This window comes from Cheilinus undulatus, linkage group 16, assembly GCF_018320785.1.
Source record: "Cheilinus undulatus linkage group 16, ASM1832078v1, whole genome shotgun sequence".
In the NCBI taxonomy this organism is placed as follows: domain Eukaryota; kingdom Metazoa; phylum Chordata; class Actinopteri; order Labriformes; family Labridae; genus Cheilinus; species Cheilinus undulatus.
Genome location: NC_054880.1, coordinates 38914294 through 38937750, shown reverse-complemented (window position 1 = coordinate 38937750; position 23457 = coordinate 38914294). Strand labels below are relative to the sequence as shown.

Here is a 23457-nt window from a genome sequence, read left to right as displayed (position 1 = left end):
CAGCCCTTGTTCCTCTTTGCAAATTGATATTGTGCTTATGTGATTACTTGTCATTTCTGCTGAGTAGTTATACGTAAATATAACCTGCAACAGCGCACATACCACTTCATTTCCATTTTCTAGCTCAAAATTCTGTCAAATCACGCTACTCCTGAGATGCTAACTGCTAACTTTCTCGTATTTACGTCCGGGGTAGTGCTGTGGAAAAGCTCTGACAGGAAAGCAGTGGCCATGAAGCTGCAGCGGGTACTAGTGTTGTGAGGCCTCATTACAGCTTACAGTTATTTGACAAGGATTTCAGGCCCATGTTTATAAAAAATGATAACTAGTTTAACCGACGCATAAATCTTCCGCAAGCTAATTTGATACATGAATTTAACCTGATAACTGCACACATCCCTGCTAAGAGTCTTACATTTTAAAGACTGACAGGTAGATTTTTGAAAAATGGATGAAATATAAATATAAATCAAATTGTTTTGATGTCAGTTGTTTTTGAAGATGTTTTAATAGCTGTAGGGAGTTTATGAAGAAAAAGATATCTTAAATGTCAGAATATTTTGTCCTCTGCACATGTTCTGAATTTGATAATGATCTGGGGGGCAGATGGGAGTATGTGGGGGGTCTGATGTGGCCCCTGGTCTGCCAGTGGATGATCACTGCTCTACAGAATTAGACCAACACTGGTAGATCAATGCTGTCAAATCACTCCAACACTGAAGACCATTTCTATCAGAATGGAGCTAAAATTACACCTAGGGGATTAAAATCAACTGAGAGATATCAATCAATCAATCAATCAATCAATCAGTCTTTATTTGTGTAGCACTTTCCATACATTAAAATGTAGCACAAAGTGCTTTACACACAACAGAAAATTAAAAGAAAAATACACGAGTTCATCCCCCCATCCCTCACCCATTACCCCCAAGCCCACCCTATTCCTCCACCCTCTTCCCCAATCTGTCGTACATATCTAGCATTGGCAATTATAGCATAAATAATGGATTCCTTACAAACAGAACGTGCATACTGAGGAAACGCTATCTTAAATTTCAGAACGGGGAAACACCGGAGGTTAGGCTAGGTAACAGAATCAGAGGATACTAAAATAAGAATAAAAACAAAATATTGCTCAATAAAACTGTGTAAAATAAGTATAAAACACAAGAAGAGAGCTTGGTAAAGTTATGATAAGAGGATAAACTGCTATAAGGCAATCCTAAAATTAGAGTATAATGAGATTAGGTTTGTCCCGATCAGCATTTTTGGCCTCCGATCTGATTTTGTAATATTGAATATCTGCCGATACCGAGTCCCGATCTGATACTCATAATTACCTAGATTAGAGTTTCAGTTGTTACTACTAGATATCTCAGACTTATTCCATTTAACTCAGTACAGCCAATACGGCTGTTAAAAACATAAAATCACATTGCTGCTCAGAATGGTGTAATAGCTCTGTTTCACTTTATCTGTCAAAAAATAAATTTACATATTCACTTAGTGCAGTGTTTAGTATTCAATCAGACAATCAAAATCCACTTAAAGTGGTCAGCTGAATGACCTGAGCAGCCAAAAAGTGAACTTAAATAACCTCAGATTCACTTAGAGGTGGTGTAACAGAGTCAATAGTCACAATAACATATGAATTCGATAAATGAATTTTAAATATTATAATTCCACTTAGAAGTTAACTTGGCTCTATTAGTCATAACAAAATAAAATGAACTCAAAAAATTAATTCAAAACATCCCAACTCCACTTTAAAGTGGAACAGTTTAACTTGAATAGGATCAAAACATATGAATCATACAAATTCAAAACAACAGTCTTTTTAAAATGTAGCAGCTTAATCTGAGATGTAAACCAAGACATTAATACTGGAATAAAACCCAAATACAAGGCACTCTTGTTATTTCAGTGCAATTTCTAAAGTGTAACTAGAGCTGCTACATGACTTTTCCCCCTCATTTTTATTGCTTTACCCACTGTTACTTTAAAAGGAAACTCACATGTAAAGCTGTGTGCTTTAAAGGTGCAGTGTGTAATATTTAGCCTAGTAGCATTTAGCTGAACAAACTTGGTAAAATAAAGCAAAACATTTCTAAGACAGTCTATCTAAATAAATGTTTAGTAATCTAAATTCAAAAACAGCTATTTTGAAAAAAAAAAACAACTCAGAAAAAACCTTTAATTCATACATAGGGAGGGTCCCCTCCATGGATGCCGCCATCTTGGATTTTTACATGTTTCCATGGTAACACAGAGGAAAAAAGGAAAAAAGGATAAATACAATTATTGTATTGTATTGTATTGTATTCACATTACAGATACACATTAAATTCAACTGGTTGCCACAGTTTCCAGCAGAGAAATGCAATCTAGAACCCACTTCTAGATGTTGATATTCAGTTTTACACACTGCACCTTTAACTCAGAGGTGGAGGACTTAATCCAGAGTGCAGTGAGACTCAGCAGTGACATGGGGCAAACATCAGACCTCCAAATGTCTGTAGTGAAGCTAACGGCAGTGAAGTTGCTTTTTAAGTTCTCTAGTATGCTGTCATGTACTTTGTAAAGCAGTGTTAGTAATGTAATGTCGAGACGACAGGGCATAGCGTGGGTCTAAAAGCTTAAGAAGACAATGATAACCCAAATTCTTCATCACGGAGATTGGCTGGTTGACCACCTTTTCTGTTATCTTTTTGCCTTATCGCTCTCTCTTGAGAGTGTTTATCTTTCCTCTGAAGGTCCAGAGTGTGTATCTTCCGTGAAGCTGCCTGTTGCTGTAGTGAAGTCACCATATTCTGCTGCATGTTTACTTCGGAGACGACAGATCAGATTTGTAGAGTTAAACGCACTTCTGCTGCTACCCCCTCATGAAACAGTTGTGTTACAGATGCTGCAAGTGGCCGTTGGACTGTTTTCGCTCTCACGTTTTAAGTATTTCCAGACCGCTGACAATTTAACACACGAAAGCTAATGTTGCTCCTGCTGTTTGTTGTTACTAGCACATTTATGGCCTGTCGTAAATTGTGCTACATTTACGGCAACTGACGTAAATGATCGGCTGGGCTGATCAAATTTTCGATTGCCGATCAATTAAAAATGCTTAGTATCGGCCTCGATCCGATACATGTGATCGGGATGGGGACATCCCTGAATGCGAAAATACCTAAATCACTTGAGTTTGCTTTTAAAAACATTAACATCATGCGCAGCCCTCAGGTCTTCAGGTAGGCCGTAGTAATAAACAGATGCCTCACCGTAAGTTTTAGTTTTAACTTTGGGAACTGTTAACAGAGAACTTCCTGAAGACCCGAGGGCTCTACTGGGCTCATAGGGTAAAAGCAAATCTGATAAACAAGAAGGGGCAAGAGCTTTAAAAGAACCTTAAAATCTATTCTAAAAGAGAAGGGTAGCCAATGCAGAGACCTTAAAATCGGTGATCTGTGCTCTCTTTCTGGTCTTTGTCAGCATTCGTGCAGCTGAGTTCTGGAGCAGCTGCAGATGTGAAATCTTCTTTTTAGGGAGACCAGAAAGAGCATTACAATAGTCTATTCTACATGTGATAAAAGCGTGGATTAATGTCTCTGTGTTGGCTTGAGAAAGAAACGGTCGCACTCGGCTATATTCTTTAAATATGTGGCTCAAAACTGAAATCTGAATCAAATAAAATGCCTAAATTTTTAGCACGCTGACACAACACTCCAGTTTTCACTGTGTAAGACTAACTAAAAACACTGGTGAAGGGAGGTGCTCACTTTATAACCCTGCTGATGTCTTGGCTTTTGCTCCTCATCTAGTTTCACAGCTGAGTTATGGGAGCTATTAGGGGCAATGTGGTGGAGCAGATAGTCCTGGCATTGAAGCTTGCATGTACGGAGCCTGGGCTTGTTAAAGAGGGCAGTGCTGTTTGGGCCGTGATGGCTGCTGGGGGCCATCTGGAAGGTTTGGTAAGAGCACAAGCTTTTGGATGAGGTTGCAGTGGATTCTTCACTTATCCCTCTCATTAGGGCATGAGTAATTAGAGTTCATTTTGTATTTTTTCTGTATTAGAGATCCTTTTGAAGAAAGAGTGGCATGAAGCAGAAAAGGTGAATCTTCCACTCATCCATATGTTTTCTCCATGTCGACCCCGTACTATTGAACAAAACAAAACAAAGGCGGTGTCTAAGTCGCCAACCATTATCTCACTTGGTATGTAGCCTCATTAACACATACTTCGTTTAGCCTCATCAGTTATTGTTAACTGCTACACTGCATGAATCATTTGTGCCGTTGCTATGGCTACTAGCTGCATAATACGCTTTATATTTTGAGTAGTGAGTCAGAGTGGTGAATTAGTTGAGTGGAACTATAACCCCTACTTTGGTTTAAATGTACACCTGTTAGCCAATCAGAATAAAGGAGATTGGGTTGTCAGGGTAACATGCGAGTATAATTACATACTATTGGAGCTTTTAGTCTTAGAAATGGCTCTTAAACACAAATGAGCAGGTGTAATTCAGAAGCCAGAGGAGCACCTGTCTGTTTTTTGCTCCTTTGTTTCTACCTTAAACATTAAATCTTTATTTCAGACTCTCTTTTTGAAGGCCTTCTCTGCACATCTATACATCATCCAGACTCCCAGTGAATCACCTCTTAACCCCCCACCCTGGTGTTGTTGTGCTCAAGGGTGAGAGACACTTAAATTCACTATGCCATTAATCATCCATCATCAGACGTCAAACACACAAGGCCGCAGTAAAGGCAGTCCAGCCTCCCCGCCAATTTGCACTCCTCTGTTCTTCTCTATCTCTCCTCCAACATCCGTCTCCTTTCTCTGATTTTCTGTTTGTCTAAATTGGTGCAGCAAAGACCGTGCCGACTTACATCTTCTTTCTGCTGACTCTAAGATGCAGCAGTTACTATGCAGGGATTGTTTCATTTATATGAACATAGGCAGTCATACATCATATCATGCATGCATGTGTGCTGGCTAATGAGGGCCATGTTGGCGCCTTGAGGTAAATGTCACGTGCAGATTCTGTGATATTTTATGCTTTATGATAGGGCTGGCCTAAGATTTATACTCACAGTTTTTTCCTCTCTCTTTGCAGTAACAGCATTATATCATGGTAGCAAATTGAAAGATACAATGCATTAAATGCATATTCAGGTTTTACAAACCTTTTCTCCCTATGAAACAAGCCTCTGATGTGATACTTATGTCTGCATACGATCACAGAAAAATGACTGTGACTCTCTGTGCTCACTTCTCTGCACTTGCGGTTTTAAGTTTCATTTCTCTCCTGCTGAGATGTGTCAAGCTGCCACTGACAATACCACATTTCCAGATGTGGGTTTTCACAATAAAAGCACTCAACCCTCCCACCCACCCTACAGATTTTAACTGTGAAGATCTTGTCAGAAAAAGTGTTCTTTTGACAAAATAAACCACTAAGAAAATGTATACCATGCTCATGTTTGCTATAGTATTTTTTGGCATTACCTCAACTTTATAAAATGAAAACTATTTTTTTAAGTTTATTTTACTGTATTAGATATTAGGCCTCCAACAAAACACAACAAACAAAAAAGTAGATTTTTAAAATTATTATTTAAAACAATATGTTGTCATTTTTTAAATTAATGCTGAAATCATGAAAAAATACCAGTACCAGACAGTCCTGTACAGCAGTGGTTCTCAACCTTGGTGTCATGAGACACTGAAAGGGGGTCTCCAGATTCCCTAAAAAAACTAAGAATGTTTTTTGAATTACACTGTTGCCATTTTACACAGATCTAGCCAAATTTTAACCCATTGTCATCATTTTTTCCCACCAATTTTAACTCATTTTTGCTGGTTAAAAAACTATTTTTGCCAATTTTAAACCCTTTCCACCACTTTTTTTCTTCCTCTTTTTACCACTTCTAAACCAATTCTTGCCACTTAAGCCTAATGTTTTCTCTGTTAAACATTATTGCCACTTTTAACCCCATTTAACCACTTTTTATGCCCAATTTGTCCCATTTTAACCACATTTCACTAATATGCCCATTTTTGCCAGTTTAACCAATTTCTGCCCATATCTGTGTTTTTTTTTTTCTCTTTTTGCCAGTTTATATCAATTTTCATCCCATTTCACAAAATTTCCACCTGTTTTTGCCCATTTGAAGTTTTTTCAGCCACTTTTAAACTCCCTTTTACAGCTAGTTATGGCCATTTTTTTATTTTTTGCAATTTAATCTCATTCTAACCCATTTCTCCATTTCTTCTACTTTCAATATCCAATTTCACCTCCCTTTCCACCATTTTTTGCCATTATTAACCCATTTTTGCATTTTTTTAACCCATATTAATTATTTTTAAATCAAAGGGATTTACATTTTTAAGAAGGATATGTACTGCACAAATGATTAATAAAGATATTTGTTTCTTTGATAAGAGAGGTTGTTTTTCAGGTTAAGGAGTGTAAGGAGCTATAGTGTAGCCTGCTGCTTCTCCAGCATCCTTTAATGCCAGTCCCCCTCCTTTTAATTTCAGTGGACTTAAAGCAAGCGAGCCATCAGTGTTTTTGTTTGTTTTTTATGACTTTTTGGGGCTTTTAAGCCTTTGTTCAGATAGGACAGCTGCAAGTTTCGACATTAATCTGGATGCCTCTTGGTCGCCTTCCTGTGAAGGTCTTCCAGGCAAGTAGTAAAATTGATCTTTTGCTAATCCCCTTTACTGGACAAGTTGGGATTTTCAGGTTTAAAAATTTCGTTTTAAAAGGCCTAACATGCAACCCACTATGAATCTTTGGTGTTGATAAAGTTTGAAAGGCAGTATTGGTAGGATTTCCCTTCTTGTGATCTTATCTTGTCTTATCTGATGAAGGGAATCTCCTCGTCTTGACACATACCCTGCAGCAGAGTATGAAAGACATAAAAAATAATACCAATAAATACTGAGTCTTTTTTCCCCATGTCTCTTCATTTTGTAGAAAAATAGATAGCATCAAAGTTTTTTTTTTGCCTGTTTCATAAACTTCTCAAAGGAGCTTCAAATTGAACTTTGTGATGCATCTTATCCATTCTAACATACTGGCTCCCCCGTTCTTTTGTGGTGCTGATAGCTAAGGCCAGAGGCATTCTGTTTTTGGGTTGTAATTCGTATGTACACCTGCCATTCTTAGAAATTTGATACACGAAGAATTCTTTGTGGAATCTCTTTCAAACTTTGCAAAACAACCCACTTTGCCTCAAGGATATCTTGATTAAAGTTGTAGGTCACAGTTATTGAGCCTCATGTTCATCCCTTGCTTACCACAGCTGTTTTACTCTGTACTGCAAGGCAAGGATTCAAAAGTAAAAATAAAGTAATTTGAAAATGTTGTTTTCTAATCCCTTTTTGAAACTAAGGTCGGTTCATTTTAGCCTCATTAAGGCTGCAATTTATGAAGTATTCATAATAAAAATGGTAGAACTGTGTGATGTGAAAGGGTCGTACCTCCAATCACACAGAAATTAATCACCTGAATCTGTATAGCCCTTCAGCTACTGAAAACATTTCAACCTCTGTAAGCTTTTTGTTTCAGCTTCACAAAGTACTCCTCAGTTCTGTATCACCAGCATTAGCTGTGGTTGTAGTATACGATTGTTTTTTGTTTCTCTTTAGCTAATGTGTTCTTAAAATCAGTCTGATAGTTTCCTGATACACCGCTACTTTCATAGACGTATCCCCACTCATTAAGTTTGATCGACGTTAGAAACAGACGTTTAGCCACAGACCACGGTGCCCTTAACATTTTTAACCTATTTCTGATATGACTTATGTCAGTGCATATTTTTAATCTTTATTTACAACATCAACTCTCTTTAATTCTGGCTTAAGCTGCAAAAAAAACCCCAACAAAAACAACAACAACAACAAAAAAACAGCATCTCCATTTGTTAAGCATGACAGCCTGTGATCATTTGGTTTCATGTCTGATTTGACATGAGTCAGCTTAATTCTTGTTAAGTTGATTGAAATGTGAGATTTGACCGCTTGTCAAGATACTTTAATTCATTTCAAAGGAAAAGGGGCAAACCTACAGTATGTCAGTTGTTTGTGTATGCTGTGCTTGGTACACAAATGTTTAACAAAAAAAAATAACTATAATAACAGTTAGAAAGTTACAGTTAGAATTAGTAATAGATATCTTGCTCACCACATATTAGCCAGTTCTTACCCCCAGATGTGCATAAATACATCAAATAATCTTCTTTTGTTAAATCAACAATTGAAAAAAAGATTGGTTCTTATCGGTTATCGGCCATCAGGAGTAGGAAATTCTCGGTTATCGGTATCAGTTCAAATAAATACTTGACAAAAGGGGAGAAGCCACCAGGGCTATCTTCAGGCACACTCGCTCGAGTCAAGGATTTGGGTAAAAAGCCAGAGCCAAAGGCTCACACAACGAAGAGCACACGGTACATCTCTCTTTTCAAATACACACTGATCATGTGTCACTACTTTAAAGTGACTGACCTAACTCAACAGAGGTCCAGCTAATCTGTGCTAGTAGTCTTGAACTCTGGAGGATTTTCAGTGCCTTGGAATTTTTTTGTATCCATCCCCTAACTTTTACTTTTAAATAACATTTTTCTCTAAGTTGCTTTGAGTAATGGTAGCCAGGAATACTGATTAACCAGTGACTAGGCCTTTTAGAAACAGGTGTATTTATACTACAGTCACTTGAGACACTTTGACTCATGTGATCCCCATTTCACTAATTGTGACACTACTAGCACCGATTGGCTGGACCTCTGTTGAATTAGATCAGTCATTTTAAAGGGGGTGAATGTTTATTCAACTTTTCATTGTACCGTACATGTTTCTATTTAATTGTCATTACTTTGTAGAAATCTGTTTTCATTTTGACATTAAAGAGTTTAAACAAGCTAAATTATACTGCCCATGATCGATTCATAAACTCAAAGGGTAAACCATCCGCAGGGGGAATGCTGTTTAAAGGCACTTCATGCCAACATTTTTAGTGCTACAAAAATTAACGACTTCAAATACTGTAGCTACTGCACTATCTCTGAGTTTTTCATGCCTCAGTGTAACACATGCCATTACTGTATCGCTTTCTATTCTTAATATATTTTTTTTTTCTGTCCTTTGTGTTGTCACTTCACTCAGCTCTAAGTAGAGCCACAGGAAGTTCTCTGTGGTGGGCTGACAGGCAGCTTCCTGTTTTGAAGCACAGTGGCTGTTTTGGAGACTCATCTTGCTCTCTATCAAAGAAACAAAATAGGGTCTTTGTGAGGGAGAAATTCAGCAGTCTGACAAAGATTAGGGGAAATGGAAGTCAGAGTTTATCAGGGGATAGAGGGTGAATTTATTTTGTCCTGCTGTGTGTTTGTTTACATACCTTAGTCTGGCTTGACAGTCTATGCCTTAAATCAACCTTTCTGTTTTATTCCTGTGTTTATCTACCTGCGCCCTCAAGTTTTATTCTGCCAGGATAATTTATTCAGAGTCTACAGTGACGTGCCTTGTTTGGTCACATGTTTGAACTCGGTCTGCTTCACTGTTAGTAATATTGTAAAGTAACAGAGGTGAATGTGAGGGGCAGCCATCACACATTAGATAATCAAATCTCAACTGAACACTCATCATGGAGAAAGAGCCCTGCTTCAAAAACACCATTTGATGTGTATTAAATTGAAAGGGACATTCTTCATTACTTCAATTCAACATAAGCAGCATTTTTTTCCTTAAAGCTCAGGATGGTGGGTAAAAATGTAAAAGGTTGCACTGCGAGCTGTAAGACTTACAGGATATATCTGAAAGTCCTAAATGTCAACCCTATTAGATTAATTGGCCAAAAAAATGACGTTTGATCATGGATTATATCCTATTTTCTGGGTAAGATCCCCTAGCAATAAGTAACCCCTTAGTGACAAGACAACAGCTAATACTGTCGTGCAACCTGTTCGGGGGCAAGTAGGCTATATTGACTGCTGGTATTAGGCTAAGTCAACCAGGTATTTTAATGTAATGGTTACACAACTACCTGTTATATTAGCTTTCAGTCAACCAAGGCAAACTGCAATACCAGTCAGAAGGTAAATGCTAATGAAAGCTGTCTGTGGCTAACTTAGGAGTTTGCAGTTTTTAAACTGCAAACTGTAACACCATCAAATGTTGATACCCTTAGCCAAGACTAGCTTACTCTGTTATAAAGGAGACTGGATTCTAATTTAAGCAGATTGGCTAGTAGCAGTTTACATCCTAGCTAGCATTGTGTTAGCTTATGGCCCAATTAACGCATTTCAAATCATGCACTGAAACACTTCTAAATGTTCTGAGCATTCAGCTAATTCCTTGCTAACTGCGCTAAAATAGTTTGTCTGGAATAGCATACTTTTGTTACTATACTGTATTACATTACACTTAATGGCAGTAATGACAGGCCAATAATCACAGCAGGTCAGTATTGTCTCAGATTGCGTACTGCCATTTTGCACTAACAGGACGTGATGACGGTTTAACCGCCTCTGTTTTCTTCTTTTTTAACAGCAGACGCCTGACAGATGTTAGGTGATTAGGATTGTAATTTGACAGCAATTTTCACTCACTATGGAATTTATATCCCTTGTAGTTTATGCCAACATTATTCGTTTTCAAAAAAAAGGATTTTATTTTACCTTAAATGCCTTATTCTTGACTGAAATGTACCGGTGTTGCCAGTAACACATTAGCTAGCGGATGCTAACATTAGCTAGCACGCTAGCAAGATAACAGTCTAATATCTTCTTCACTACTGAGGATGTGAAGTGTCCACCATTCTTCAATAAAAGTCATTTATTTTGCCTTAAATGTCTCATTCTTTACTAAAATGCAACTGTACTAGCTAGAGGATGCGACTGTGCTAGCATGATAACAGTTAAATTTCTGCTGCGTCACCAATAAGGCCCTCATTGAGGGTGTGAATTGTCTGTCATTCTTCAATAAAAGTGACTTGTTTTGCCTTTAATGCCTTTTTCTTGATAGAAATGTGTTGTCGTTGCTTATACCACATTAGCTAGGTTGCGGATACTAAGGTTTGCTAGCATGCTAGCAGTTTAATATCTGCTTCGTCACCAGTGTAGCAGTCATTGAGGGAGTGAAGTGTCCATCGTTCTTCAATAAAAGTCACTTTTTTGCCTTAAATGCCTTTTTCTTGTTTATAATGTAACACCTTAGCTAGCTAGTAGATACTAACATTAGCTAGCACGCTAGCATGCACATCGTACAAATCCCACTACATCCCTAATGCGGTGTTCATTGAGACTGTGAAGTGTTCATCATTTTACACTCAATTCTTGGATGGTTTTGAGTGCACCAGTAGCTACTGCACTTGAGTACTTCTCAGTTTGATAGCATTAAATGCACAATATACTCAAAGTATTTAGTGTGCTATTTGGGACACACCTGTAGAGGGTGCTGTAGTAGTGTAACACTACTACCTCCAGCTAACATTATGTAAGCTATTAGCATATAATGAACAGCATAATTTCAACCACTATTAGCATTCAGACAGTTCCTAGCAAATTGCAGTCTAAACTTAGAGATGGCTAAGAGTCGACATCAGCTGTCTAACAACTGGAAAATGAAATTAGCTACCGTTTTTTAGGAGGTAAAATATTTGAGATCGCATGTGTGTCACACTACTTGATGGTCATATTAGCTTTTAGCCAATTCCTAGCTAACTGCATTGGTAACTACAAGATAACTAAAGGCTCATGTAAGCTGTACTAGGAATTTGCTAGCTTCATGTTTGCTAGCAATTAACACGTTCTTTCTTGTACCATGTAACACCAACTAATAGCTAAGCAATGGCTGGATGCTAATATGTAATGCTGTCCTATTCAAGTAAGTTGTTTTGGCTCTAAACTCAGCCAGACTTAGCTCCCTGTTTTCAATGTTCCTTTGTGTCTAATGATTGGGTAACTTCAGTGTAATACTACTGAATCCCTCTGGCTGCTTTGTCGATATGGTCAACATGATATCTGTCTATTCTTTGTGTAATAATCCAAGCTGACATGTAACCAGCCTTGGAGGCCCTGTGGTACATGTGAACTCTCTGCATGCAGTGGTGCTGATACAGACACTAATGAGCCATTACTGCTAATGTCAAACACAGAGGGAATAATATAAATTTGATCCAGCATCACCTCTGTCACAGCACAGCATGTAAAGGAATGGTGGGATTTATTAAAGACAGTACTGTAGGCTGCAGTTTACTGCTGTGTAAAGGTCCATGTGTCTTTGTTTATGAGTTAAGTCAATAATTATTGGCTGTGCACCTCATTCTGCGTCAAAGGGTATTTCCCATGAGCTTTTGAGAAGATGCTTCAAATTCAGCAATGTTTTTAAAATAGACTAGAAAGAGAGAGAGGTGCCTGATTAGATTTTCGTATTTTTTCCCTGCTGCAAGGCTGGCATCACATCTGAGGCCTACTATTCGAGGAAGAGTTAAAATTAGAGGTGTCTGCAAAATCACTCCAAAGGGGGCAGAGTAAAAAAAAAAAAAAGTAGAACATAAAATCAATTAACTCAATCACAAGTCAGCATTTCATTTATTAATGGGCTGCCTCACTGCCTACTATGTTTTGAGGGGCTGTAGAAGCTTTTCTTTTCAGACTTTTTAGAGGAAGTTTAAAACACAGGTGGGATCTTAAAGTTCACGTCCTCTCTGTCATACCCCAAAGCACCAGGGGTATTTTTGGAGCACCTCCCTCCTCCTCCATTCTGACTTAAAACAAAAAAGGAAAACTTAACATCATTGATAACACATCCCCACCCTAATAAGGTGTTCTGTGAGGATTTACACACCCTCTCTTTTCTCTGAGGGGAACTGTTCCATCCTCATTGAATTGAGAGTCCCCTCTTTCACATGTTCATTCATATTCTTCAGATGAAACACGACTCGCGCCTTTTTTCTCTTTCTTTTTTTCTCTTATCTCCTTTTGGCTTTCATATCCCCAGATTTCTTTCAGATCAAGGGTTCTCTCTTTTCTTCTCTCATGAAAGACCCAAGTGCTCTCGAGGTTCATATGAACTCTTATTTGAATGGAATCAGATACATGCTGATGAGATTAATCAGACACTGATCAGTATTCAGAGATGTTCATTATAAATATTAACATGTCAGTCAGCACACTGCTTATATCAAGATTCATATGAACTCTATGGATGCTGCAGTGATTTCAATCTATTTTTTCTCTCATTAATCTACACTCAGTACACATAAAATTTAGCACAGTTTCCTCTGATTTCTCTTGATTGTTGCTGAGACGTTTCTACATCTTGATTGGGGTCCACATGTGGTCAATTAAATTGATTGGACATGATTTGTAAAGCCACACACCCCTCTATAGAACGCCTCGCAGAATGCTTATCAGAGCAAAAACCAAGCCATGAGGAACTGCCTGCAGAGCTCAGACAGGATTGTTAGAAAGTCAGTCTGACTGAGCTTCAGAGATCCTGTGTGGAGATGGGACAAAATTCCAGACGGACAACCATCACTGCGACCCTCCATTGATCTGGGATTATGGCAGAGTGTCTAGATGAAACCAAGATTGAACTTTAAACATTAAACAGGCTGTAAACGTTATGTCAGGAGGAAACCAGGCATTGCTCATCACCTGCCCAATACCATCCCTACAGTGAAGCTTGGTGGTGGCAGCATCATGCTGTGGGGGTGTTCTATAGCAGCAGGCACTGGGAGACGGCTAAGGTTTAAGGGAAAGGGAAAGCTAAAGCAAACAGAGTTTTCATGGAGATATTTCCAATGAAAACCTGTTAAGCAGTGCTTATCTTCCATCACAATGACCCTAAGGACACAGCCAGGAACAACTCCAACCAGAACCTGGACTTGAACCCTATCTTTAACAGTCGCCAACCAACCTGACTGAACTAGAGAGGATTTACAAAGAGGAATGGCAGAAAATCCCCCAGTTCAGGACCGCAAAGCTTGTTGTGTCATATTCACAGACTCAAGGCTGTAATTGCTTTCAGAGGTGCTTCAACTAAGCACTGAGTAAAGGGTCTGAATACTCATATCAATGTTATATTTCAGTCTTTTAATAAATGTGTGCTGCTTTGTAAAATTCTGTTTTCACTTTGTCATGATGGGGTACTAAGTGTATATCAATGAGAGTAAAAATGAATAAAAATGACTGTAGCATCAAACTGCAACACAACAAAATAGGAAAAAGTGAAATGGGTCTCGACTTTCTGAATGCCCTGTTTCGTTCTCATGATGTTCCTCTACATTTTGTTTATTCACTGCTTCAGATATTTCCTTATACGCAATTATAAATATTACCATAACTGGTTTTTATTTTCATGTATGTATTTTCTTATTTACAAGTCTGTTTAAGTCCTAGTTCTAGTATGTTACGCTGTTTAAATGACATGGAGTAGGGTTGCACCATAAATTTAGATTTGATTGTTATTGCAATATGAGCATTCGCATTAAACAAATCACCAAAGTCTGGAGTAATTACAGTAAATAAAAAGATTTAATGGAAGCGGGCAATTCTTACTCAGCACATCTACATCTTTAATAGTGAGCTGAGTGTTCCAGCCATATTGTCATACCATATCCGTGCACATTCAGTCACATTAAGTGCTAGTGACTGCAAGAATTAATCTACCCTCAGATTTATTGGTGATAAAAAAAAAAATCAGTGCTTTTTAAATAATGTGTTGATACTGATAATTATCGTGCATTTTTAATGCACATACTTAGTCAGTTATATTTAAGGGTGTCCAATAGGGCCGCATACAAAAAATATATATGATGGTGGGGCCACTTTCATATGCCTCACCTTGAGGATAGTACAGTTAATAAAACCAATCTTATGATGGTTCAGATATGCTTATGATTGGGTATGCTGAAGTGCTGATAGTTAATGGCTGACAAGGCAAATAGCCAATCAGATTAAGGATTTTAGGGAGGCCAATCAGATTTCAGCTGACCCTGGTTGGCCCTAGCTCCGCCTATAATACACAGTTGGTACTGCTATTAGCCTTCATAATTCATCAAGGCATAATAAATCAAAATATTGTTATTATTTTGGTTGTCAATATGTTTTCCATATTGCATTTGGCCCCCCGACCATGGTTTGGACACCCCTGTTTATATTTCTTTAAATGGCCAATTTTGGCTGTCCTTGCTGTTGTTTCTTTTTCATTTCTGAAAAAACAGTTATTTCCAGGTTTACTTTACAGTAAGTCCACTTGTATTTACAAAATCTCAATTTTGAACGCATTAAACGTAGGTACTGTCATAAACCTATTAATATAGATTAAATAGCATTGCTCAGCCTCATTAAGCCACAGTCATTATCACATACACATTACAACTCAAGGCTTCATATATAAAGCATAATAGTGCAGCTTGTGATCCTCTAGGGCTGGGTAATTGGGAAATTTAAATTCGGTCACAATAGGTCCTACTGCAACCTACAAATTACAGAAGTTGTGATATTTCCTTAACCTGAAATGTGTGTCAAAATACCAATGTAATACTTTTTTTCAGCACCAATGTTGTACTCTGCACATCATGCAAATATTCAAGTGTCATTTAGTTTGCAAAAAATTAGTCTGAATCAAAATGAGTGCCATGAATGACCTAAAAACATCATTACCTTCAATACAACAATTCATATCGAATATGCAATATGAGTCAAAATAATTACAATTTACAATCACAATTTTTTTATTTTTTTATTTTTTCAAAATTGTTCAGCTGTAGTTGTATCTATGTAATATTTTGTGAGTTATAACAGAATGATTGGGCTTGTGTTTGTTGAAAAAACAAAGGATGAGGAACTTGAAAAATAATTGCATATAAATTGATTGAAAACAAGACTGGGTAAAAACCCGGTATATGGCTGACCGCATCTATCTGGGATGCCTGTAGAATTGCCTCACTGAATTGTGTGTTTTGGCAAAATGAGTGGTTTTTGGGGTGTGAATCGAAGGAGGAAAAGTGTAAAACATAAAGCTTTGTCAGCAATAAAGTAGTAGCTCTTCCTACCCCGGAACAAGGTATCCACAGCACGATAAACAGAGCATGCGGATGTCCACTGTGCTACATGACCCACCATTAGATGTTGCTACTCTTTGCTGATGCAACTCTGTACGGCTCTGAGTATAGTCAGTCAGGCAGGCATATACACATACAGACCCCACTGGAAGGGCAGACCCCACTGGTCAGCCAAAAATTGCAGGTTTATTATTTTCCAAAAAGCCCAGACGAAACTCACTGGCCCACTGTAGCTAGCCTAGCTGTTGTTGCTAACTACTTATTAGCCTAATGTCTTGTCATATGTAGATTAACGTTGGCAGTGTTGCTGCAGTATTTTACCTTGTTTTTGCATAGCTTTCATATGGAATAACTCTTGTCAAACTTCCTGGTGCATGAAGACCCACTGAAAAATCCAGTATCATGGCTTTCAGCCGTGCTAGCAGCTTTTAGACTTTCTCTGTGTGCTGGTTTGTTTCTATTTGAAGCGTGGGCTGAATTATGCATGTTATGTAACACTAATGCACAGGCCTGTTGTCCACTCTGACTCAAGAATGAACTGATAGATTTTGCAGGTACCAGGTCTTGGCCTCTGTGATCTCAAATTTTGTGAGCACAATTTTTCAAGAATTTATTGAGAGGTTTTTGTCAAATTTGTGGAACATCCAAGTTATATCCTTGTGAGTGAACTGATTAGATTTTGGAAAACACATAATTATTTTATGTATCTCTTTGAGCCCCTTATTAAAAAATACATTCACCTACAACATTAAAAATTAACATTTCTGCCTGCTACACTACCATATAAACCACTCCATTCCTAACCTTAAGGAAGCATATAACCACTGGTAATAAGTTGGTTTATATGAAGGCTGTATGTAAATATCATGATACTGTGTTTTTAGCATGATTTTGTCATGTTTTTCTAGGTTTTTGCAATTTATAAAGACATAGCATGGCAGTTGTGATTAAAGATTTCCTTTCTACATTCATAAGACAGAAGACTAAGTGGGTGTTTACTTCTTAATCACTCTTCTTAGGATTGAACCAGTCACTGTTATGTCATCCTGTTGTCCCTCCCCTAGATTAGCATCAATTAAGTCTATGATTTGATTTGATCAGGACTGTAATATATCCATAATCGAATTACTATGCCCACTTATATATGCACTTATCCGTAAGCACATGACTCTTTGTAGGGGTGTCTTCTCATCGGTCAATAAATCAGATGGATGGGCTGTGATGGTGACTCCAGATAAACTGATTGGGCCTGTCAGTGTCGTCGTGGAGGGGCAGAATTAAAATGCTGCAGCCTGCCGCCTCTGTCTGGTCAGGTATGATTAATGGCGTAATGGTGAAGGGCAAAGGCTTTTATCATCAGGGAAAACAATAACAGATTGGAGGGAGGAGGCTCCATGTGGAAGACCAAATAATCTGTGTTTATGTATGGTTATATAAGCTGATATGCCTTATAATCCTTTGTGATCCATGCTGCACGAGTACAATGATTGTCGGGCTAACAAAGAAAACTCCTCACAGGGATAACCGACTCTGTGTCTGTGTTTTCTCTCTCAAGTCCTTTTTCTTCTTCCTGCTCCCTCCCTACTCCTTTTCTCTTTATCTGTGCCATCCTTAACCTTCCTTCCCTCCCTCCTCCTCAGGATGGGTCACGTGCCAGTCGGGACAGGAAGAAGACGGTGTCCTTCAGCAGCAGCCTGTCAGAGAAGAAGATCAGCAGCGCGGCAGACTGCATCCACTCCATGGTGGGTCAGCTACTGTGTGACCTTTTACATAACACATAAGCTTCCTATACCTTTACATGAAATATTCAATGTGCAATGGATGCATCAGGGGTTTCTGTCAGATCAAAGGTTTTTGATGCCAGGGAACACTCAGCACAGCTTGTACAAATATAAAATGTGTATTGGAAGCCCTAACACTGACATCTCATCCTCATGTTGTCTTCAGGTTGAGGGGAGTGAGCTGAAGAAAGTCAGAACAAACTCTCGTGTTTACCAGCGTTACTACCTGCTGGACACCGGCCTGCAGGCTCTCTGCTGGGAGCCATCCAAGAAGGAGTCAGACAAAGCTCGGATCTCCCTAGCCTCTGTGAGAGAGGTCAGTATTCTGAGTCTTTAAATCAGCTCTTTATGAATGACCTCATTGATTCCTACTGAGGCAAAGGAAGTATTTACAACCTTAAGTCATGTTGAAGACAACGGTTGATTTGTTTTATCGTATCTGATCTTAAATTCTAGGTACGGACAGGTCGTAACACAGAAACCTTCCGCACCAGTGGAGTTTATGAGCAGATTTCAGAGGACTGTGCATTCTCCATCATCTATGGGGAGATGTATGAGAGCTTGGACCTGGTGGCCTACTCTGCAGAAGTGGCGAACATTTGGGTGACTGGCCTGAGGTATGGCAGTGCAGTGAAACACAGCATTCCCTATACACATTATGCTCATAATAACTCCTGCTAGACTTTTTAGTTTTTCGCCAAAATAATCAGGCGTCCTCAAGAATTCTGTCTATTTAGAAAAGCTACTGGGCATTTGCTTTAGATAGCCACGTGACTAATAACCTGCAGAAAAAATGTGATACAGCTTCATATTTGCGCTAAAAGGGGACTGGGGACACATATTTCTTTCTGAACCTGAAAAAGAACAAGACAGTAGAAACTGAGTCGACAAGAAACCCAAGTAATTGTTACCCTTACCCAATTGTATTGTAGCCTGCTTGTCACATATTACACATGAGCAGACCTTGGAAATTACTGCAGAAGGCAATTCTTAATGAAAACTGTGAACTTTTCCTTACACACAGGCTTCAGTTTCACAATATATGCCTAGCCAAAATTAAACACATACATCAACAGCACTCTGCTTCACATTAGCACTGTTAGCTCTCATATTAGCTGCTACCATAACTTTGCAGCTTACAACAGCTGAATAATATCCCCCACTGAAAACACAAACGAATCATCCCAACAAATAACCACGTTAAAACAATGCATTACAAATGAAAATGAAGTCTTACCGTCAGTTGTCCCATATTAGTCCTCATAAACTGATGATCTCAACTGTAACCTCAGCTAAACAGTAAAATCAAACCATCAGGGTTTCCTTTGAGTAGTCCCAAAGAAAGACAAAATTACTGACTGTGATAGTTCAGTCCAGTCCTGATGGCTCTTTCCACACTGCTGCTACTGATTAGCCAGGACGCCCTGAGCATGAACACCCTGCTCCGGGGAAGTGAGATGGTGCTCTTGCCATCGGCCCTAATGACCTACACCATTCTGCATGACAATATTCTTTGTTGAATACAGTTCCACTTCATCTGAAAATTGGTCATAGGTAGATTTACCCACTAACTGAAGTCCACAACAGCTTTCTGCATGGCCTAGGCCCGCCCGTGTCTTGGCTGCTGCATTGGTGTTTATGCCACTCAGCTATCTGCAGTTCCCTTTGTTTTGGCGTCTTTATTACTTGCAGCAATAACCAATTCAGAATCCTTCCTCCAAGTAGATTTTAGTAGCACTAAACTTCCCCTGAAAAGGGCTTTGTTTGAAATTGCCACTTGATCACATGTACTGTATATTCACCACCCTAATTAGCCATGTGCTCTGTTATGTACATAAACAACCAAAGCACCAAACAGGAAGTAGGTTGTACTTGCAACATATCCTCTAGGTAATGCAATTTATAATATGTAGTTTTTTCAGTATTTACCTATTTGGTAATTGGTAGGGGCATAAGAAGTGATCAACCCATGTTGAGTAAGGCGTTCAGTATTTTAAAACCCCACAATTTTGCATTTTAAACCATTTTTGTGTCATTTTTAATTTTTTCTAACATGTTAAACTAAAGGTGACTGACTTCCTGTTTAGATATAGACCTAGTTTAATTTGTAGATGATAGATTTCAACATGATCTTAACTATGGAAAAAGGAACTTGTTATGGATTGAAATGAAATAAGAGAACATTTAAAGGTTTAGATTACTTTTGATTTGTCCACTGAGCTGTCTGTAATTTTTTCAAAGCAAAATGAGACATTAAGTAGCATGAGATTAATTAGGCTTAAAAAATCGGTGCACTTATTGTGGACCTTGATTAATCACAATAAACTAGTGTACAAATAAACTACAAATGAACGCCCCGCTCTGGGGAAGTGAGATGGTGTTCTCGTAACCGGCCCTCATGACCTTCACCATTCTGCATGACAATATGTTGAATACAGTTCCACAACAACTCTCTGAACAGCCTTTTTATTTTTATTTATGCCACTCAGCTATCTGCAGTTCCCTTTGTTTTGGCATTTTATGACTTGCAGCGATGACCAATTCAGAATCCATAGTCAGTAGCTCCAAACTTCCCCTGAAAAAGGCTTTGTTTGACATCATCCTGTATACCGTGGAGCAGAAATATCAATTTAGGTCCACGTTTGTAAGTAAGTTCAAGAGGAAAAAAATAAAATGGGAAACAGGCCAAAATTTTGTTCATTATTTTGAAAGAGTTGCAGAAAGAAGTACATAATAGTGCCTTAGAGTGATCTGAGGACATGAAGAAATACAAATGTTGGTACTTAAAATGTCTGCTATTTTAAATAAACATGTTTTAATACAAATGTTCATATTATGTTCAAATTTAAAAGTTATCAAAGACCCCCAGTTTTAAGATTTCAGACTACATTTACAACATTAAAAATGTTGCTGTAGTGATATGAAGGACTTTGTTCTTTTTGTTAAGAGATTTTTGTTAAATCCAGACACCTTCCAATAATTAAATGTCAGAAACTGTTTTTTTTCTGTAACTGTGTTAAATTTGTGCACAAAATTTTCTGATATTGATCGTAGGCTCCAATATTGAATCGAATTTAAATAGTATTGTCACAGATTTTGTGATATTGGAAAATATCTGAATGTTGTCCAATATACTGATATCAGTAAGAAAACTGGTGATTTACACCCCTAGCAATTAGCATATTATTCAGCCAGGCTTTGTGGCTGTTAGTAGTCTCATCATCTGTGAAACTAGCAGACCGGTACACAGAAAGCTAACAGAAACTCTGATGTAAAACACTGCATACATCAGAAACACCCTGCATATGCAATTTGGTAAAGAATCAGATGGTTTGAAAAGTTTACTCTTCACATTTTCTCAGTAGTACAAAGCAAAGAAAAAAAGAAATAAGTCAAGGCTTTCCTCTTCAGTTACACAAGACATCATAACTGATGCTATCATTGGTGTTTTTATGAAAGGCTTATTTATCCATAAAGTGAAAAATCATTTATCATCCAGATTGTCTGTCAGATTTTGTAATAATAATTTGGTTCTAATACCAATTATACCCTCTTGTAGTGCACAAAAAAACCCAAATGAAATTTGCCCATTAAAAAAAATGTGAGGCTCTGTTTTAATGGAGGAAAAGAGAAAAGATTGAGGTTTTCACAAATCAATATGCTTTTGAAAACTGTGTTTCAGAAAAGAATTAACTACTCTCAAAAGTTAATTCCAGAGCAGCTAGTTCAGCTTTTTCCCCTGATAGACTTAGAAACTGCACTGTGCAAAGAAATCCCCGATGACTGTGTGCTGCACACATTTAATAAGTAAATAAAGCAACATGCTGGATGACATTAGCACTTTATTTAGTCAAAGTTTAGCAGCCACAGGCAGGGCCTTTTAAAATGAACAAGGTGTTTGTCTTTTTAAAAGAAGTAATGATGCTAGCCTTATGATATACTGGTCTGTGACTTTATTATGATGTGTGCTGCTGCCCTCTTGGCCAGGTCGCCCTTGTAAAAGAGATCATGATCTCAATGGGAATTATCTGGTAAATAAAGGTTTAATGATAATGAATAATCAGAGGGCCTTAGTCAAGTCAGTTAACGTTGGACCTGGGGAATAGATCAATTTTATTGATAAATCATATTTATGGATGAATGAAAAGATTGATTTTCTCTTAAGTGTCACTGTAGTTATGTCAGTAGTTAAAGTCTAATTTTGTGTTTGTTTTGGTGACCCAGTCATTTATTTACACAGAGCTTTTGATTCACAAGAGTTCTATAACCCAAAGAAAACAACTCCGCTAACTTTTAACCATAGATCTCACTCTGAATCTTTATCCACAATAATTATGATTTAATGGACTGATGTGTAGCCAGTGTACTGGACACTGATTCAGAGGTAGAGATGACAAGCATTAAAAACAAGCAGAAATAATCAATTTTCTTCAGATGGTCATGTTTGTTTCATATAGAGATGTCAGCGTTAATGTCTGTTTTATAAGCAGAAAATTGAGGCTTTCAGACCCTGAGTATTAATTTAGACATCCCCCTCTCCTGAAAAACACAGCACTCAGGTTTATGGTTACATTTTAACCCCAAAATGGAAATTCCATTTTTATTTCTGGTAAATGTTGTTAATGAAAAAAAAGGGCAAAAGGTTGTCATGAGTCTGTTTATTTGAAGCAGGAAAGAAAATTTATTTAAATGATAAATCTGGCTTAATTTGTACACCAAATTGCGTAGCCCTCATTTGTTTATGCAGTGGAAAATCTGGAGGGTTTACTTACTGGAACTGCTGCTTCTGCAAATGCACTAAAGCTAATCAAACAACCTCCATTGTTAAAATGAAGTTAAGGCAGAGTTCCCAACCTTTGTCCCCCCCCCCCAAAAAAAAAAAAACATTTGTTTTAAGTCCTAAAATCCCTACATAGCAGTCCTAAAACACCTGTTCCTACTAAGAGATATTTTCATGAACTACCCATTTGGTCTGTTTCCATGATTCTTATTGAAATTTGCAAACCAATTTGCAATCAATTTCTTGCTTGGTTAAAATTTTTTTTGTTTTTTTTTGTTTGAATAATTCATATCTTTATCAGCAAACACTGTACAGTAATTTTAACTGTTTAAAATTGATTGATTTTATGAAGTCAAATTGTTATACATAAATATTGACTGCACTGACAGGCAGTATCTTAGATATTTCCCCAAGTTCCCCAAGAAATTCTTAATTTTTATCATTATAACGGGACGTGTGTTATTATGGAGGCTGCCATAGGTTGTGAGTTCAATCGTCCAAACCCACCTGTATTACATGGACTCTCCCAAAGACTATCAGCAAGATAAAACCAGCACTGCCCACCTCAGCAGCCTTCTTGTTATTACTACTTCTTGTTTTGAAATGATGACTCTGTTCAATAAAATGGCATCTCATAAGGCATATTCTAAACAAAACAAAACAAGTCAGAGGTGCGACTCAAACTGGTAAAATGAATCATAGTTTTTCTCTATTGCCAGAAAGCTTAGAGAAATACTTGCGTTATTTTGGGTTTCTTCAAACACCAGAAAGTCGGGATTTGGATGTGATTCATGCAAGTGGTTCAATAAACAAGGTAAAACACCACAGCAACACC

The 23457-nt window shown here is 37.8% G+C and overlaps 1 protein-coding gene across 1 annotated transcript in view; it reads left to right on the top strand.

Moving 5' to 3' along the window:
* LOC121523343 (inactive phospholipase C-like protein 2) overlaps positions 1 to 23457 on the top strand; it is a 76862-nt gene that overhangs the window by 15105 nt on the left and 38300 nt on the right. The window contains exons 2-4 of the mRNA XM_041808189.1: positions 17702 to 17803; positions 18009 to 18158; positions 18299 to 18459. Of these exons, the coding sequence (XP_041664123.1) occupies positions 17702 to 17803; positions 18009 to 18158; positions 18299 to 18459 (413 nt within the window). The remainder of the gene's footprint in view (positions 1 to 17701; positions 17804 to 18008; positions 18159 to 18298; positions 18460 to 23457) is intronic.